General features: G+C 42.7%; 1 protein-coding gene across 1 annotated transcript in view; it reads left to right on the top strand.

Moving 5' to 3' along the window:
• TDRD9 (tudor domain containing 9) overlaps nucleotides 1–20341 on the top strand; it is a 133326-nt gene that overhangs the window by 97164 nt on the left and 15821 nt on the right. Inside the window, exons 24-33 of the mRNA XM_007987964.3 lie at nucleotides 1355–1528; nucleotides 3765–3876; nucleotides 4752–4964; nucleotides 5237–5326; nucleotides 5859–6119; nucleotides 10068–10223; nucleotides 10972–11042; nucleotides 12917–13026; nucleotides 13913–14009; nucleotides 19323–19461. Of these exons, the coding sequence (XP_007986155.1) occupies nucleotides 1355–1528; nucleotides 3765–3876; nucleotides 4752–4964; nucleotides 5237–5326; nucleotides 5859–6119; nucleotides 10068–10223; nucleotides 10972–11042; nucleotides 12917–13026; nucleotides 13913–14009; nucleotides 19323–19461 (1423 nt within the window). The remainder of the gene's footprint in view (nucleotides 1–1354; nucleotides 1529–3764; nucleotides 3877–4751; nucleotides 4965–5236; nucleotides 5327–5858; nucleotides 6120–10067; nucleotides 10224–10971; nucleotides 11043–12916; nucleotides 13027–13912; nucleotides 14010–19322; nucleotides 19462–20341) is intronic.

Consider the following 20341-nt stretch of genomic DNA (forward strand, 5'->3'; position numbering starts at 1 on the left):
CTGTTTATGTGGCTCTGTGGTGATGTGGGAACCCAGGGGCATTAGAACATGCATGCATAGCAAGGTAAACTTGATGCTGTCTTCTTTCTGCCTGGCACGTCCAGCAGGCACCTTTTGCTCCATGCCTGCTGCTCATGCCCCAGAGAGGGGGCTGGAATGGGACACTGAAATAGAGGCTGAGGTAAGGGAGGGCATTTATCAACATTACTTGGTGTTTTATTCTGTTCTCGCAGTGCTATAAAGAAATACCTGAAACTGGGTAATTTATAAAGAAAAGAGTTTTAATTGGCTCATGGTTCTGCAGGCTGTGTAGGCTGCTGCTTCTGGGGAGGCCTCAGGAAACGCACAATCATGGTGAAATGTGAAGGGGAAGCTGGCACGTCTTCCATGGCTGGAGTGAAAGGAAGAGAGCAAAGGGGAGGGTGGTACACACTTTTAAACAACCAGATCTCGTGAGAACTCACTAGCACAAGAACAGCAAGGGGGAAATTGCGCCCATGATCCGGTCACCTCCAACCAGGCCCCTCCTCCAATATTGGGGATTAGAGTTCGGCATGAGATTGGGCAGGGACACAGATCTAAACCATGTCACTTGGCAATAAATTTAACAGTTTTGGCCCAGGCGCTGTGACTCACGCCTGTAATCCCAGCACTTTGGGAGGCCGAGATGGGCAGATCGTGAGGTCAGGAGATAGAAACCATCCTGGCCAACATGGTGAAATCCCATCTCTACTGAAAATACAAAAATTAGCCAGGCGTGGTGGCATACACCTGTAGTCCCAGCTACTCGGGAGGCTGAGGCAGGGGAATCTCTTGAATCTGGGAGGCGGAGGTTACAGTGAGCTGAGATGACGTCCCTGCACTGGCGACAGAGCGAGACTCCATCTCAAAAAATAAAATTAAAGAAAAAATGATTTCATGGTTTTTTTGAAGGGGAATTACAAAGATCACTGAGTTACACATTTGTGTGGTTTTCTGTGTCTGTTTTATTTTATGATAGTAAAGAAAGACATTCTATTGTAATCATGAAAATTATTTTGCAATTATGAAAGTAATTATGAAGTAAGATTTGTTTTTGCCCCAAATTCCATGTGACTTTAGTCTTTATTCTGCATTATATTATACAAAGATGATACTTGGTTTTGGTTTAATGACATGTCATTGTAACTTTTATTTCTCTTAAATTAACAATTTTCCATTGGAGAAATTATTTCATGTTATTAATTATAGATTGAAGAGTTACTGGCATTTTGAGGAGAGATGTGACAGAATTTCTAATCTTGAGAGAAATGAATATGCAGTTTTTAATCAGATGCCTGATAAATTTATTTTTAAATTTACATTTGTGGAACAGAGCCTTTGTGGAATTCTCACGAAATCCAACAGAGAGATTTAAAACCCTTCCTGCCGTGTATATGGCAATTAAGATGTCTCAACTAAAAGTTTCACTTGAACTCAACGTTCATTCTGCAGAGGAAATTGAAGGGAAGGTGCAAGGCATGAATGTCTCAAAGCTCAGGAACACAAGGTATTTTCAGGAGGGAGGTGGCAGACATGCTCTACTTGCTTTCACATATTCAGATACTGTTTTTAAATGACTATTGATCTGACCTTGCTTCAGCTTATGTTAAAAGCACTGACTTGGCTGGGTGTGGTGGCTCACCTCTAACCCCAGCACTTTGGGAGGCCGAGGCAGGTGGATCACTTGAGGCCAGGAGTTTGGGACCAGCCTTGCCAACATGGTGAAACCCTGTCTGTACTGAAAATACAAAAATTAGCCGGGCTTGGTGGCACACGCCTGTAATCCCACCTACTCGGGAGGCTGAGGCAGGAGAATTGCTCGAACCCGGGAGGTGGAGGTTACAGTCAGCCGAGATCACACCACTGCACTCCAGCCTGGGTGACAGAACAATATACTGTCTTAAAACAAATAAATAAATAAGTAAATAAATAAATAGACAAGCACCGGCTTTGTGGTCGAGTGGACCTGCCGTTGTATCCTGGTTGCGTCATCTCCTCACTCTGTGCACTTGGGCGCATCACCTAACCTCTCTGAACCTGAGTTTTTTTTTCTGTTTAATAGAAATGATACCGGTCGGGCGAGATGGCTCATGCCTGTAATCCTTGTACTTTGGGAGGCCGAGGCGGGAGGATCACTTGAGGTCAGGAGTTCAAAACCAGCCTGGCCAACATGGTGAAACCCCATCTCTATTAAAAATACAAAAAAATTAGCCGGGCATGGTGGCGGACACCTGTAATCCCAGCTACGTGGGAGGCTGAGGCAGGAGAATCACTTAAACCCGGGAGGCAGAGGTTGCAGTGAGCTGAGATCACACCACTGCACTCCTCCCTGGGCAACAGAGCGAGACTCAGTCTCAAAACAAACAAAAAAAAGAAATGGTACCTATGGTGCAAGGCTGTTGAGAGGATTGAGTGATACCATTTATGTAATTTTTAGTTAAATAGTAGGGATTAAATCTAATGTTAATTTCCTTTCTTCCTAGATAGGATTATGCATTTTGTTTTGCAAATTCTCTTTTTAAGTATTGTGGAATATTCTTTGTCTTCAACACAGCAATCAGTGGGACATAATGGAGATGCAGCTGGGAGCACCTAGTTGCTTACCAGAGTAAGCTGCCCTTCCTTGCCAAATAGCATTTTTGACTCCCACCCAGAGAGTGGTTCAGGGATAGGGCTGTCTGTAGGGCTGGTCAGCCCAGGGCAGGGGCACTTGCTGCATGCAGCTGGCATCACCCTGGTGGATCTTCTCTTGGACCAAACTGAGTCACCCATGGTATTTGTGACAGACTGCTTGCCTTTTGGCCATATCCCCATAGTCACATATGTGGGAAGTCTCATTTATTATTTCTTAATTGTAGAGTTTTCAGTTTTGAGAGGAATTTAACAGGAATCTGAGGAGTTGGTGGAGGAAGGGAAATCTGTTCCATCTGGTTTCACCCAGTGTGTGACTTTTGGTTTCTGAGAGTTTGGGAGTGTAGTGGGTTCAGTCCTTCATGTAGAGAAGACCTGTCCTGCTCTAGTGAGGTCAGACTCCGCTTACTTTTGTCATTGAACGCCGGGGAGTCACTCATTGCCTGAGTCACTCATTGAAAATGGGTCTGGAGATCGGGAAAAGAGTTGGATCAAGATCTTTCTTATAATTCTTTCTCTTCGTTTTAGAATAAAGTATTAGGAAAGGAAATTTTTATTTTCTATCAAATTTGTCTTTTGTATTCAGAAGTTTAGCATTTACTGTCTTATTGCCTTTAAGGGAAAATGATATTTTGGGGGTTTATTGGAAAATCATGTGTGTGTGTTTTCTAACATAGCATTGAGCCAGGCATGGATTCTTATAGTTTTCTAAAGGTCAGGGTGCACATTTGAAAACACAAGTTAGGAAACACTGTAGGTCTGAGATTTAGAATTTATCTCAGACCTTGAAAGTCTAAATTTAATAATTTATCTATTTATCTTGATAATACCTTGAAAGGAGATATTCTCTGACAGTCTTGGCCTTCACAATTATATACTACCTGGTAGTATATAATTGTTGGGGTGTGTACCCCTTCCAGAGCCCTTCAAAAAGCCAGCAGAAATTCATGTTTGAGATGAAATCAAATTTGTCATCTCTGGCTTAGGTATTTTATTGAAATGTTCTTTTCTTATAGAAATATTAGAATAGTTCAAGTGATAATTTCACTTATGTAAATGTGTTTTCTTTGTAAAACTTCATTTTTATTTTATTAAAAATTCATATTATTTAGGGTGAATGTGGACTTCCAGAAGCAGACGGTAGATCCTATGCAAGTCTCATTTAACACATCAGACAGGTCCCAGACAGTTACAGATCTCCTTCTAACTATTGATGTCACAGAGGTAAGGATGAAGTAATTGAGCTTTTCCTCCTTAAACTAAAATCATCATGTTGTATATAGGAAGTTTACACCGCCCCCCCCCACACACACATACACAGAGAGAGAGAGAGAGAACTCGTGCACCTTGGTAATCTTGTTAATGGGGGTGAGCTTGAATTATCACTGTACTTGTTAAATTGAAATATGGCTAAAATAGAAATTGAAACATATTCTAGAATCAAAGTTAATTTTTAAAATACCAAGTACATTTAAAATTCTGCAATAAATCAGATGTGACAAGATACATGTTAGAGGAAAAAAAAGTGTGTATATTTTTGAGACAAAGTATTGCTGTGTTGCCCAGGCTGGAGTGCAGTGGCACAATCTCCGTTCACTGCAACCTCTGCCTTCTGGGTTCAAGCGATTCCTCTGCCTCAGCCTTCTGAGTAGCTGGGATTACAGGTGTGTGCCACCATGCCCGGGTAATTTTTGTGCTTTTAGTAGAGATGGGGTTTCACCACATTGGCCAGGCTGGTCTCGAACTCCTGTCCTCAAGTGATCTGCCTGCCTCTGTTCCCAAAGTGCTGGGATTACAGATGTGAGCCACTGTGCCCGGCTGAAATGATTATATGACCTCAGAACCTTTATTTATGTAAGAATGAGTCTTGTACCGCCAAGAAAAGGATATATTCCACACATTTCCTTACCTTAGTTCACCAGGGGACCCCCTCTTTTTGTCTCATAAACACCTGTCAAAAACCTGTAGAATACTTATGTTCTGAGGATTATCCTGGTGAGATGTGCAGCACAGGGTGTCAGCCCTGTGATTCAAGCTCATTTTCCTCCTTACGAAAGTCCTTTCTAGATTTCATCTCTGTTGCTCCTCTTCCTTTTTAGGTGGTTGAAGTGGGACACTTTTGGGGATATAGGATTGATGAAAAAAACTCAGAGATTCTGAAAAAGCTTACTGCTGAAATCAACCAACTGACGTTGATGCCCTTACCCACTCACCCACATCCAGGCTTGGTCTGTCTGGCACCTTTTGCTGATTTTGGTAAACAACGCTACTTTAGAGCTCAAGTCCTTTATGTTTCTGGAAATTCTGCTGAGGTAGGTTTTTCTATAATAAGTCACTGGTAGGGAAATGAGACTGACATACAGCAGTTTATCAAATATCTTTTATAATTATAGGTGGAAATTAAATTTAAAATAATTGCAGTTAGCAGAGTAGTCTGTTTCCCTCATTGATATGTGGATTTAAGCTCAGGTCACTCTAATAATTCTGTAGTTATAGGATTAGAGCAGACTGCTGCATTGCTGTGGCTCAGGTGTGGCATTGTTTTTGACCCCGTGTTAAAGTGTGTACTTGCTTTATTTTCTAGGTATTCTTTGTAGATTATGGCAATAGGTCTCATGTAGATCTACATCTTTTGATGGAGATTCCCGGTCAATTTCTTGAACTTCCTTTCCAGGTAAGATAGAGAAGACTCTAGGGAATGAATGCTGAATGCGAGACAGGATTCCTGGGTCAGGTGGTGGCCTGCCTCGGCTTACAGCTAGGGGAGTCAGGGCCCAGGACAGGGAAGGGACTTGTTTTGTCACAATAGCCAAATTTGGTTTCTGCTCTTCCAAAAATATATGAAAGGTTTCAGAGTTAGCAAAAAAGTTGTTTTAATCCAGTAGTATCTTCTAATACTGTTTCTGAGTTTTCTGGTTATGTTGAAATCAGACAGACTTTTTAGGTAGGCTGGAGACATAGTCACACATGCCCTTTACCATCAGTGTGAAGACAATCTAAAAATTATTCTAAATGTTTCTTATTGTTGTTAAAAAGCATAACCAAGTTTCTTTAGGAAATTCTGACTACCCCAACATCAATTTTATTGGGACTTTTACGAGAATACCATTGAAGATACATGAACGAGGTCTGTTTTCAGTGGTATTTGGGGTGAGTGTTTTGCTTATTTGTAAAGCTGTTTGAGCTGTGCCCTTCCGTCCTTGTAGGCTTTGGAATTTAAGATTTGCAAAATGAGACCATCGGCAAAGTCTCTTGTTTGTGGCGAGCACTGGAGTGACGGGGCCAGCCAGTGGTTCGCCTCTCTGGTGAGCGGCTGCACCCTCCTTGTGAAGGTCTTCTCTGTGGTGCACAGCGTCCTGCACGTGGACGTGTACCAGTACTCGGGGGTCCAGGATGCCATCAACATAAGAGATGTCCTCATCCAGCAGGGCTATGCTGAGCTCACGGAGGAGTCCTACGAGTCCAAGGTGTGTGCTCTCACCCTTGCTGGAGCACGCATTTGTGTGAGAGAGAACGGGGCGGGCTTTCCTTCTCTGTGGACCCTGAGATAGGAGGAGGCAGACAGTGTGCCTTTTCACCATTTGGTGTGCTGTACTTGTGTTAAGACTGGCGGTGCCAATTTAAATGTCTTCTAGATTTCTCTGAGGCTAAATTATGGTGACTGGGTATTGTTTTTGTTGGTGGGTATTGTATTTGTTGGTCTCCTATTTACCTTTTCTATTTTTTAAAATTATTTATTTATTTATTTATTTAATATATTTTTTAGTAGAGACAGGGTCTCCCTGTGTTGCCCAGGTTGGTCTCAAACTCCTGGGCTTAAGGGATCCTCCTGCCTCAGCCTCCCAGAGTACTAGGATTACAGGTGTGAGCCACTGCACCCTGCCTCCTATTCAGCTTTTTATCTTCTTAAGATAGATTTGAAATTGTTCTATATGTGGGGAGTTTTAAAAATGGATTCCAAGACTTATCTCCCTAATGGAAGGAGTTAATAAAATATTTCAGGTATTTCAAGCATTTCAAAACTTCTTTCAACTATTTTTTCTTTTTTCTTTTCGAGACGGAGTCTCAACTATTTTTTCAAAATCAGTGTTAGAGTTATTTTTCATGATCTGAAGGTTTGAGAGGCCACTTTTTTCCCCTTTTTTAGTTGCCACATAATCATTGTACATATTTATGGGATATAGAGTCATATTTTGTATGTGTATATAATGTGTAATGATCAAGTGAGGGTAATTAGCAAATCTGTCACCTCAGACATTTATTATTTCTTCGTGTTGTAAACATTCAAGAACTTTCTTCTAGCTTTTTGAAAATATACCTTATAGTTAACCATATTTACCCCACAGTGCTGCAGAACACAAGAACCTGTTCCTCCAGTCTAGCTGTAATTTTGTGTTTGTTAACCAACTTCTCTCTATTCTCCCCTTCCCCTGTATTACCCAGCCTCTATTACCCACAATCCTACTCTCTACTTCCATTAGTTCAATTTTTTTTTTTTTAAGCTTTTACACATAAGTGAGGACATGTCATATTTATCTTTCTGTGCCTGGCTTCTTTTACTTAACATACCATCCTCCAGGCTCATCCATGTTGCCAAGAATGACAGGATTTTTTCTTTTTGTAGCTGAATGGTATTTTATTTTGTATATACCACATTTTCAGTATCCATTGATTTGTTGACGGACACCTAGCTTGGTTCTGTATCTTGACTATTGTGACCAGTGCTGCAGTAATCATGGGGTACAGGTATCTCTGATGTACTGATTTCCTTTCCTTTGGATAAATACCCAGTAGTGGGACTGCCAGATTGTATGTTCGTACTGTTTTTAGTTTTTCTGAATAACCTTCACACTGTTTTCAATAAAGACTGTATTAATTTACCTTCCCACCAACAGTGTGTAAGGTTTCCCTTTTCTCAGCATCCTTACCAGCATTTGCTTTTTGTCTTTTTGATAATAGCCGTTCTAACTGGGTTGAGATGCTATCTCTCATGATGGTTTTGATTTGAATTTCCCTGATAATTAGTGATGTTGATCATTTTTCATGTTTTTGTTGGTTATTTGTATGTCTTCTTTTGAGAAATGTCTGTTCAGATCCTTTGCCCACTTTTTAATTGAACTGTTTGCTTTTTTGCTGTTTGAGTCCCTTGCATGTTCTGGATGTTATTCCTTTGTCAGATGAGTAGTTTGCAAGTATTTTCTCCCATTCTATAGGTTGTCTCTTAATTTTGTTGATTGTTTCCTTCACTGTGCAGAAGGTTTTTAGTGTACTGTAGTTCCATTTGTCTATTTTTGTTGCCTCTGCTTTTGAAGTCTTGGCCCTAAAGTCTTTGCCTAGATCAGTGTACTAAAGTATTTCTCCTTGTTTTCTTCTAGTAGTTTTTATGGCTTTAGGTCTTACATTTAAGTCTTTAATTCATTTTGAGTTGATTTTTGTATATGGCAAGAGATAGGGGCTTAGTTTTATTCTTCTGCATTTAGATGTCCAGTTTTCCCAGCACCATTTATTGAAGAGTATCCTTTCCCCAGTGAATGTTCTTGGAGCCTTTGTTGAAAATCAGTTGTCTGTAAATGCGTGGCTTTATTTCTAGGTTCTCTATTCTGTTCTATTGGTCATCTGTGTGTCTGTTTTTATGCCAGTATAGTGCTGTTTTGGTTACCATAGCTTTGTAGTGTATTTCCAAGTGAGGTACTGCGATGTCTCCTGCTTTGTTCTTTTTGCTCAGGATTGCTTTGGCTTTTGGGGTCTTTTGTGGTTCCATATGAACTTTAGGATTGTTTTTTTCTGTTTCTGTGAAGAATGTCATTGGTATATTGATTGGAATTGCATTGAATCTGTAGCTTGCTTTGGATAGTATGGTCATTTTAACAGTATAAATTCTTCCAATTCATAAACATGGGATGTCTTATCATTTTCTTGTGTCCTCTTCAATTGCTTTAATTGATATTTTGTAGTTTTCATTATAGAGATCATTCACTTCCTTGGTTAATTATATTCCTAGGTATTTTATTTTATTTTTGTAGGTATTGTAAATGGGATTGCTTTCTTGATGTCTTTTTTAGCTGGTTATTGGTGTTTAGAAATGCTACTGATTTTTGTGTACTGATTTCTGTATCCTGCAGCTCTTCTGAATTCGTTTATCAGCTCTAAAAGTTTTTTGGTGGAGTCTTTAGGTTTTTCTACATATAAGATCATGTTATCTGCAAAGAGGGACATTTTGACTTGCTCTTTTCCAATTTGGATGCCCTTTCTTTCTTCCTCTTGCCTAATTTCTCTTGCTAGGACTTCCAGTACTGTGTTGAATGTAAATGATAAAAGTGGGCATCCTTATGTTGTTCTTGTTCTCAGAGGAAAAGATGGCAGCTTTTCCCTCCTCAGTATGATGTTTGCTGTGGGTTTGTCATGTGTGGCCTTTCTTGCATTGAGATATGTTCCTTCTGTACCTGATTTGCTGAGAATTTTTTATCTTGAAGTAATGTTGAATTTTATCAAGTGCTTTTTCTGCATCTATTGAGATGATCAGAGAGGCCACTTTTGAAGCTGATGTTGAAGGTCTTTTATTTTACTTCTGTTATTTCTGCTGGGGATGAAGAATACTGAGTATCAGGAAAGGACAGTCTAGCAAAATGTTAGCCAGAGTACTGGCTAAATTCTGTATTTAATTTATATAAAAACACTTCAGGGAATTATGTTAGTATTTCCAGTATAAAACCAAAATTTTATGTATAAAAAAGTCCTGTAAAAATGTTTCTTGGGAACGATAGTAAGAGAAGAAAAAAGAAAATTAAAAAAACTGTAGGCCGGGTGCAGTGGCTCACGCCTGTAATCCCCGCATTTTGGGAGGCCCAGGCAGGCAGATCACCTGAGGTCAGGAGTTTGAGACCAGCCTGACCAACATGGTGAAATCCCGTCTCTACTAAAAATACAAAAATTAGCCGGGTGTGGTGGTGGGCACCTGTAATCGTAGCCACTCAGGAGGCTGAGGCAGGAGAATTGCTTGAATTCGGGAGGCAGAGGTTGTAGTGAGCTGAGATCGCGCCATTGCATTCCAGCCTGGGCGACAAGAGTGAGACTACGTCTCAAAAAAAAAAAAAAAAAAAAAAAAAAAAAAAAAAAAAAAAAAAAAAAAAAACCAAAAAACTGTAAAAAATGTTTATTTCTCTTAAATTCTCTAATGGCTAAAATGTCGCAAAGGCTGTCTGATTTCTTTTTTGTTTGGAGAAATAAAGTTGTAAATCCCGTCTTATTTCTTTTGTTTAAATCTTAAAATGAACTTCATAAAATTATTTCCCTATACTTTAATTAATGACATAGAAATCAGAGTAAGACTGTGCCTATGAAATATTTTGATTAGTTTGGAAGAAAGTGCTTGTAATGTATTCTTTTAACCAAACAAACTTTTCTTGTTTGTTCAGCAAAGCCATGAAGTTCTCAAGGGCCTCTTTTCCAAGTCAGTAGAAAACGTGACAGACGGCTGTGCGCCCTTTCCCATGAAAGACGACGAGAAATATCTCATCCGGATTTTGTTAGAGAGCTTTTCTTCCAATAAACTGGGTACTCCAAACTGTAAGGTGATTGTAGGAGTTTTAAAATGTAATTTAAAAGCTTAGTATCATTCTACATTTATATACTAGGAGTTGTAGTCAGTAGTCATGGTGGTTTTTTCTTTTCTGGCTTTTAATGCTGTTACTTTTCTCACAATGAATCCTCTTATAATAAGAAAAACCCTGGAGTTTAGTGTTTAGTGGGGTTTAGAGGAAGCTTTGAATAGTTTTTTTTTCTTTTTTCTTTTTTTTTTTAACCCTCCTAATGTGCTTTTTTGTCAGACTAAAGGAAGCACCGTGTGGGTTCAGAGAACTGGTGCCAGCCTTGGACTCCCTGGCTGGCTGTTAGAGCCAGCGCTGCCTGCCTGCTTGGAGAGGAGGGCTGGCCAGGATATCTCCTTGTTCAGAGACTCCACTTGTGTTTCCCCAGCCTCTGGCTGTGTGGTCTCAGGTCTACCTATGCAACTGAGTTGGTCTGCTGCAATTCAAATAATAGTATTTTCACTAAATTATTTGTCAATGGTTCTTTTTTGTTGCTCAAAGGCTTTCTTAAACATATATATCAAGGAATGTTAGTGAAATCGTTGAAGAGAATGAGTTACATCCCAGAAAAATACCTTCTTCAAGGCACTTTTTCTTAACTGAATCGTAAAGACATTATGAATGAGATTTCTTTTTTTTTTCTTTAAAGGATGAGCTGACTTTTGAGTTTTAAAAATTCATGTTAAGTGTTATCTTGCTTATTGGTAACACTTCCTATAATTTGTGCATGCAGGCAGTACTTCACGGGCCTTTTAACCCTTATGAACTAAAGTGCCATAGTTTGACCAGAATATCCAAATTCAGGTATGATTAAGTTTTCCATGAATTTTTTTTCTCTGCTTTTGTATTTACAGACCTTATCAGAAAATAATGTCTCTTTATATCTAAACTGTTGGAATGTGTTATCTTTTTTTTTTGGAGACAGAGTCTCACACTGTCGCTCAGGCTGGAGTGCAGTGGTGCAATCTCGGCTCACTACAACCTCTGCCTCCCGGATTCAAGCAATTCTCCTGCTTCGGCCTCCTGAGTAGCTGGGATTACAGGTGCACGCCACCATGCCCAGCTAATTTTTGTATTTTTAGTAGAGACAGGGTTTCACCATGTTGGTCAGGCTGGTCTCAAACTCCTGACCTTGTGATCCACCCGCCTCGGCCTCCCAAAGTGCTGGGATTACAGGCATGAGCCACCACACCTGGCCGGAATGTATTATCTTTTCTAACTTCTCATTTCTCTCCCTTCTTTTCTAACTTCTCATTTCTCTCCCAGTTCCTGATTTGAGGTATTCTGTCTCTCTCACATGAAAGCCATTCTATATAAGACATTTTTGAGTATCTTTTGTCAGAGACTACATTTTTTTCTGTTCTTGTTACAATTGTTATTCAGCAAAGCTGTGAGAGCCAACTGTATGCCAGGAGCACTGTGTGGTTTGGGGCAAACAGCAGTGAATAAGAAACAGTTGTTTGTCTTCATGAAAATTATGGATCCAGTTGGTGGGCAGGGAGTGTAGAAGAAGCTGGTAACTACAATATAGGGTGATAGGGCTCTTGATAAGGGCACAGAACATGAAAGCATCTAGGGGGCTCAACCACCCTTGAAAGACCATGGAGTTTTCCAGAGAAATCTGAGGCCGGGCAGATACAGAGGCTTCAGCCAAGGTGCAGGTGTTGGAGGAAGAGAGGGGAGGTGGGATGAGGGTGGCTCCACAGGCAAGTGCATAGGCCTGAGTTTGAGAGTTTGCACGTGTAAGTAACTCGAGTGAGTTTAGTAAGATTGGAGAATTGGTTGGGAGGAAGGGAGGTGCCAAGCTTGTGGTAGACGAGGGCAAGCTGTGTAGACTTCATCCTGAAAGGGTTGGTGAACCTTACTATGTGCATTTTAAAATGATGCCTTGTCTTCTCAAAATGTCCTGTCTTGTCTTCTCAAAATGTCCTCCGGGGAGCACATTGGAAATGCAGATGCCCAGGTCCCCTTGGGCCTTCCAAATGAGCCTGCATTTCCACAAGGCCTCTGGGGACCTGCCTGCGCTTATAGTCTCAGGAGCCCCTGTGTGAAGCCGGCATTGGATTTCAGAGTAGAAAGATCCTTAGGCAGGATTGTGCTTCTGAGGCTGGTCCCTGCTGTAACCCAGGGTGGGAATATGGGAGACTGAGTCCAAGGGAGGAGATACAGAAACAGCTTCACCAGCGCTTTCAGAGTGGAAGCAGCAGGATGGAGCTGCATTAGAGTCAGTGATGAAGGGAAGAGGAAGAATTAAGGGTGGCCTTGCTGGAGCTGCGGCAGGCTTCTGCTGAGAGGTGACGGAGGAACTGTGGGGTGGACCTCTGCCAGGATGCAGGTGATGGCCCTTATGGGTTGGCAGTGCAGGGCAGAGGGTCTTGAGTGGAGGTGGAGGTTTGGGCATCCACAACGTGTGCGTGGTTCCTAAGCCAAGGAGTGGTTGAGATCATCCACGAGGAAGTGAAGAGAGAAGAGGGCCGAGGACCAGCTTGAGGACTGCTGTGTGAAGAGGTGGTCTAGTAAAAGGAGATGTGCAAGAGAGTAGGGGGTTAAATATTTCTTCCCGTCTATCACCGCAGTTGCCCGTTTGTATTTTTGAAATGGGTTGCTTGTGGGTTGGCATAGCACATTGCCTGGTTGGTGGATCAATCACCCCATCTCCTGGTGGTCCTGCCTTTTAGGTGTGTGTGGATTGAGAAGGAGAGCATCAACTCTGTCATTATCAGTGACGCCCCTGAAGACCTTCACCAGAGAATGCTGGTTGCAGCTTCCCTGTCCATCAATGCGACTGGTAATTTAAGGCTTCTGTTTGTTCCTTGTCCTCTCTTTTTTTCTTTTCCTTGACTTCAGCTACTAGGAACAATTTATCCTCTAATTGGTGAACAAGTGTACACTTAGGTGCTGTTCTTTTTTTTTTTTTTTTTTGAGATGGAGTCTCACTCTGTCGCCCAGGCTGGAGTGGCAGTGGCCAATCTCGGCTCACTGCAGGCTCCGCCTCCCAGGTTCACGCCATTCTCCTGCCTCAGCCTCCCAAGTAGCTGGGACTACAGGCGCCCACCACCATGCCCGGCTAATGTTTTGTATTTTTGGTAGAGACAGGGTTTCACCATGTTAGCCAGGATGGTCTTGATCTCCTGACCTTGTGATCCACGCGCCTTGGCCTCCCAAAGTGCTGGGATTACAGGCGTGAGCCACTGCGCCCGGCTTATGGGCTACTCTTTTAGGCCATTTTCTGACTGCTTTGGCTGCTGCGGGTTTACGCGGTGGAGCGTTCTCACATTTCCTTTTGTACAAGGATGTGGGAAGTATTAATAATTGACTCCTGGATCTTTCTTTCATTCCACCCTGCTTGACTGCAGAGTAGAAGACATCCAAGCTCTTGGCCCTGGGAAAAATCCAATAGCTTGATGAGGGGAAAGAGATGCAAAGAGTAACCAAATAGGAGCTATCCCCAAGTGGGGTAAAAGGTTAAGCATCATAGTGGAGTGTCTCTCTGTAGGGTACTGTGGGAACAGAGAACAGGGAGTGTGGTGTTACTATTGGGGTGGGCCTGTGGGGAGTGGACAGACTCAGCAGAGGAGGGGATGCCTGCAGATTAGTAGGAGTGGGCCGGGAGGGAACGCTGCCCTGAGCAGCGTGAGTTAATGCCCGATGTTGATTTAGCATGACTTGAACAGGATCTACGATGCTGCTGAGAGAAACCTCTCTGATGCCTCATATCCCTGGCCTCCCGGCTCTCCTCAGCATGTTATTTGCACCGGTGATGGAGTTAAGGTATGGGCATCCCTCTTGTCTGTAGGCTTTGTAAAATAAGAACCTGACAGGGAAAAAATGGGTGCCTCTCCTTGCTCCTTTTGGAAAGAAAGCCTTTACAGAAGCTAGCCACCACATGGCTCGCTGCTTGGGGTGAAGCCTGTGTTGTTATTGATTTATTTATGCTTGGGCTGATTTTGAAAGAAGCTCAGAAAACTTGTAAAGGTACACACAGTGTCACGTAGGAGCTTGAGGCAAAAGTGGGGCAAACTAGATTAAAAATGGAGCTAGGAATCAGGCTCAAAATGGGATATCATGGTGGTGGACATCCCATTGTTAATGGGTGGTAAATGTGATTCCACGTTTTCTGGTGACCAGTTTTCAACAAGTACATGTCAGTCCCCCTTCCTTTGATAACCATGACATCAGAAGGCAGATTGCCCAGCAGATTGTAGCTCTTGTTAGTGCCACAATTAAGCCAGGATTTCTCCCAGAGACTTTGATAGAGAGGAGTGTATGAAGCTATGAGCAGAGCTCTTAAAGTCACCCTCACAGTGGGGGCTGCTGCTTTGTAAGGTTTTGTTTGCACTTTAGGGATTGACAGAGCATTCTCTGTTGGGAAAGCACTAACCTAGGTTTTAGTGGAGCAGTGGGTGGGGGTGGCTAGAAAAGGAGTAATATTTGGGCTTTAGGAACTCACATTCTGCTGGGCAGGATGGAAATGGCCATGACGAGACTGCAGTAGAGGCCTGGTAGCACTTCAAGAGTTGGGGTCATGGAAAGTTACCCTTTTCTTCTTTTCTAGTCAGTTGATGAGCATGGAGGGGTGGTCTGTAGACCTAGCGGGCTGAGTTCGGTCAAGGCAGGTGAAGGCGCCCCACCATTTACTCAGTCCTTTTTGCCATTACACCTGTTCAGAATCTGACAGTGCAATCTCCAAATGTGTAGTGATTTTTTTTAGTTGTAAGAATATTTTTTTATTTAAAATATGTGCTACTTAGAAAAAGCTGAGTGTGAAAAATGAACACATTTTTAAATTTATAGATTTAAACTTAAATATTTAGTATACTTATTTTAAATTTATATGTATATACATATTTTCATTTAAGATTCTTGTTATACTGTATTCTTTTCTCACAAATATCAGGTTTTTCATATGGTATCTTTGTAAATATCCATTTTGATAATTGCATCATATATCACTGAATGGGCATATGATGGCTTACCAAAATACTGCCCTATTTTATTTATACATGCACTTGTTTCTGAGCAGCTCTTGTTCTGAAAGAATTGAATATGCCTTTAATTGTTGAAATTTGGCCTAATTTTGCAATGATGATGCAATAAATCTCTCTGTAAGTTCAGATATCTTGGAGCCCTCGTTGGGGAGACAAATGTGTAGGAACCACACGTGGCAGTGGGATTATCTCATGAGCAATAGCACGCTGTGCACATGCAGGCCCGAGACTTGGCTAGTGCGGAAGCAGGTCCCTTCCTCTCGTGGCACTTTGGATGCCCTGCTTGCCTTTTTAACTAGACAAAGCTCCTGCTTCACCTTTTTTCAACACCAGCTTTTGAAGATTTGAATAATATAATGTGTTATTTTTAAAACTCCAGAGTGCAGGTGTTTAGGTTGTAGACATTCAAGAAATACTGACATACTTGGTATTTAAAACACCATCTTTCTAGAAAAAGCACAAACTTAATAGGAAAAGGTTATATATATAACAATACACAGTGCTTTGCTGGTGGTTATATTCTTTTTGTTGAATTAACTGAAATGTGCCAGATTTGGGATGGTTTATGTGACAATGTGCCTAAGACTAGTTGTCTTTGAATCCACAGGCTTACCTAGGTGATTGTCAGAAAGATAGCAGAGGGGCCTGGCGTATTTTCCTCCAAACTCTGCGTGCCTCTGAGTAGTTGTATAAGCTTGGTGTTGTTGTTGTTTATTTTGTTTTTGTTTTTTGAGGCAGGGTCTTACTCTGTCTCTCAGGCTGGAGTTTTTTTTTAAATTTGTTGAGTGAATAACAACTGTTTTTGAGGAACTTTGAAAGATGAGAGCTGTTTGATTTGAGATGAGCATTCTCCTTTCCTTTCGCTTTAAGTATGCAGTCCTCTGCAGCGAGCAGGAGGGGGGTCTTCAGTACAGACCAGGCCCAGGGGTCCCGTCACGGTGTCTTAGGTGTGTTCCAGAGGGGCGCTGACCTCCAAAGCCCACAGCTCCCGAGAGCCGCTGCCGGGCCATGCACCCGTGCCCACTTGCTTCCTTTTCTGAGCCACCTCTCTAATGCGCACCCGCATGGGATTCGTCTCCTGTTGGGGTGGCGTCTGGCTGCTGCACTAGAGGCTGTCCTGGCCCCACTTGTTAAACTCGAAGCCTGCAGTCTCTGGGTAAAGTCTGTTCTCCCTCCACATGTGTCACTGTCCTGTCACAACTGATTGAACTTCACGACTAAGTGATAATTTTTTGCCACCTCTAACATACCCTTTGTACAACAGTGGCAGGAAAGGAAGATAAACAGAAAATTTTATCTTGATTTTCAATTTAAAAAGGGAAAGGAGATATGTGTTACGCCCCATTCATAAGCAGAGACATCTAAGTGGAGGCCACTGTCCCCTTCCTTGCCAACTGACTGTGGACTGACCTAGCTGCCATTTGTCTCCCCTCCTTTGTTCTTTCTGCCATGTGACCTTTGCTTGTAGCTGACCCTCAGTAACTCAGGGTGACTGAGCCTTGGTGCCAGATTTCCTCTTACCTTCATCGTGGAGCTGATCCACCACGCATTTGTCCCTGGAGTGCATCACTCCTCTTGCTGCCCCTGTCCTCGAGGTGTTTTCCCTGAACAGTTGGAGTAGTTGATGGTGTCAGCCTGGATTCAGTGGCAGCATCATTGTGTACCTTGTGGAGGCCGCCTCCCTGGGTGAGCAGCAGGCTCCATGGTAGCAGAGCGTGGCACCTCCAGGATGGGAGCAGACATCTGAGAACATGCTCTTATTGGTGTAGTGACAAGAACACTGTACTTACCTCCTTCCCTTGGTTCCTGGAGCCAGATTTTGCTACTCGGGAGACTGCCAAATGCTGGCCATGATTTAGAGGGTAAGTCACGTGTTGAGGGCAGTGTTGTAACCCTAGGAAGATGGTGCTTCTGAATAGGCATGAGAAGGTGGGGGGATCTTTAAACAACAACAACAATAAGTTCTGTCAATTAAAACTTAAAAATTAATATGTATACTTACTGTGTACCTACAAAAATTAAACAAGTTAAATGAGGGTGGATTGAACGAAGACTGATTGTTTAACTGGGTTTTCCAGCTACTATGGCTAAAAACAAGTTACCCCAAAACTTCAGTGGGCTCCAGCAACCTTTTTGCCTCTGTGGGTGAGGAACTGTGTCAGTGTACACAGGGACGGCTTGTTGTGCTCCCAATGTTGGGGCCTCCAACTGAACGATTTGAAGGCTGGCAGGTGTCCAGGCTCACATCTAGTGGTTGCTGCTTGCCAGAGGCCTCAGTTGCTCTCGGTGAGGACTTCCACAAGTGGTCTGTCTGTAGGCTAGTTTGGGTGTCCTCAGCATGGTGGGTTGGTGCTGAGGGTCCTGAGAATGAGCCAGGTGGCAACTGTCACTTTTTTTTTTTTTGAGTTGAAGTCTCACTCTGTCACCCAGCCTGGAGTACAGTGGCGCCATCTCAGCTCACTGCAACCTCTGCCTCCAAGCGATCCTCCCACTTCTGCCTCCCAGGTAGCTGAGATTACAGGTGTGCACCACCACACCTGGCTAATTTTTGTATTTTTAGTAGAGATGAGGTTTCGCCATGTTGGCCAGGCTGGTCTCGAACTCCTGGCCTCAAGTGATCTGCCTGCCTCGGCCTCCCAAAGTGCTGGGATTACGGGTGTGAGCCACTGTGCCCAGTGTATTAGTTAATTCTCACGCTGCTAATAAAGACGTACCCATGCCTGGGTAAATTATACAGGAAGAGGTTGAATTGACTCACAGTTCCGCACGGCTGGGGAGGCCTCAGGGAACTCACAGTCATGGTGGAAGGGGAAGCAAACACGTTCTTCTTCACATGGTGGCAGCAAGGAGAAGTACCGAGCAAAAGGGGGAAAAGCCCCTTACAAAACCCTCAGATTTCATGAGAATTCACTCATCATCATGAGAACAGCATGAGGGTAACCACCCTCGTGATTAACTACCTTCCAGAGGGCCCCTCCCATGACACGTGGGGATTGTGGGAACTACAATTCAGGATGAGATTCGGATGGAGACACAAAGCTTAAGCATATCACCTGGCCTGTGTCGCTTTTTGTAATCTAGCTGCAGAAGCCACACAGTGTAAGTTTTACCGTAGTCACAGTCACATCTAGACCACTGTGGCTTGTAGATCCCACTGTAATTCCCAATGCAGTTGGAAACTACTGAGACGCCGTAGGCACGGGAGTAATATTGGATTTGTTTTGAAAAGCTACCCCAGTGTGCTCTATGGAAAAAAGATTGGAAGAGACAGGAGTAAGAGATGGGGAATTGGTCAGAAAAGTTGTTACCAAGTCCAGGTGAGAAGTGACAGTGGCTTGGACCAGGCTGTTGGCAGCAGCAATGGAGAGGCTAACAGATTTAGGGACTGGTAAAAGTGACACCTGGCACCTCCAGGATGGGAGCAGACATCTGAGAACATGCTCTTATTGGTGTAGTGACAAGAACACTGTACTTACCTCCTTCCCTTGGTTCCTGGAGCCAGATTTTGCTACTCAGGAGACTGCCAAATGCTGGCCATGATTTAGAGGGTACGTCACGTGTTGAGGGCAGTGTTGTAACCCTAGGAAGTGGTCAGAGGAGGGTGGTGATAAAACTGGGATACAAAACTTTGTAAGTGTGCACCATTGTTTTAGGATGAAAAGGTGAATAGACTTTTTTTTTAGGCTTTTTCTAAGTGCTAGACTTGTTTCACAAGTCATAAATATGTGCATAGCCTTTCTCCAGAAATCTCCCTAATAAGAATTTAACCCATGGAAGGAATTTAAAGGTAAAGGGAAAAAAAACCCCATTAATGATAAAATATTCTTTTCATTATCTTATCTACCACATTAGAAACTTAATAAAGTATTAATAAAAATTAAGTATTAATAAAAATACGGAATTTACTATCCTTACCTATATATTTTATAACTATATTTCTATTGTAAAAACTGGCAGAAAAAATGCACAAATGAAATTAATTGCTATGCTAGGGCTGGCAGAATTTAGGATAATTTTATCGGTCAATTTTTACATGCTAAAACATGTACTTTAACAATTCTGAACTAATGGACTCTTCTGAAAACATTCCATTTAGGATTGATCAGAATGGCAAGTACTATACTGGAGTCCTTTGTGGTTTGGGGTGGAATCCAACTACAGGGGCTTCCATACTGCCTGAGCACGACATGGAGCTTGCGTTTGACGTTCAGCTCAGCGTGGAGGACGTTGTCGAGGTAAGGGTAGCACAGCATCACGGCGCCACAACCCTGTCTTTCTCTGGCTTTGCTCACCTGACAGTGAGTGCAGAGTCTGCCGTGGAGCTTGCGGTGCAGACACATGCTTCTGGTCCTGGAGATGTGCATATTCCTTGTCCCTCCTGGGGTCGCCTTCCGGGAGGACCGCTCCTTCACTTGCCAATTTGACGTATCTTTTCTGTGAAAAGTAACTTCCTGGTGCTCTCTGAATCTCTCATTTGGTGTCTCCTGGCTTAAGCTTTTTTCTGGGCAGTCAGCTAAACCATGGGCTGTAGGGCTGCTGTGGGTCTCATTCCGAGTCAGGAAGTGGAACATCCTCGCTAGTTCTTACTGGGAAAGGAGGACACAAGTTCCTGCCCCTCTGCCCTTCTCCCAGCCTGGTGACCATGCTGAGCAGAGGGCTGGGTCGGCATGAGTGCAGAGTTGAGCTACTTGCAGCATTGTCTGGGCACCGCACTAGCTCTGGGGTGAGGTGGCAGAGGCAGACAGGAAAACTGTGTAGCAAGTACAGAAAGTATTTGTATGTCATTTGAATCTAATAATGAGAAATGTGGGCTCATATTGTGTACATTAAAAATATCTTTAATCATTATAGTAATTTATTTTTATTGCATTTTCAAAGTGGGAAAACCAAAACTGATCCTTTACCACAAATAGTTTGAGAAATGCTACTCTCTAAGTACCTTTCTTTCTTAGAAGTTCCTGGGACGGGTGAGGTTAACATACCACACTGAAGGGCTGGGGGAAAGGAGGAGCTGCGGAGACAGCTGCCGTTGCTCCAGGGGCAGTGTTGGTTTGTCTCTGCAGCTGTTAAATCATGATTGCTCGGTCTCAAGAAGGGGCTTATGGGCTTGAAACT

The sequence above is a fragment of the Chlorocebus sabaeus genome, chromosome 24 (assembly GCF_047675955.1).
Source record: "Chlorocebus sabaeus isolate Y175 chromosome 24, mChlSab1.0.hap1, whole genome shotgun sequence".
In the NCBI taxonomy this organism is placed as follows: domain Eukaryota; kingdom Metazoa; phylum Chordata; class Mammalia; order Primates; family Cercopithecidae; genus Chlorocebus; species Chlorocebus sabaeus.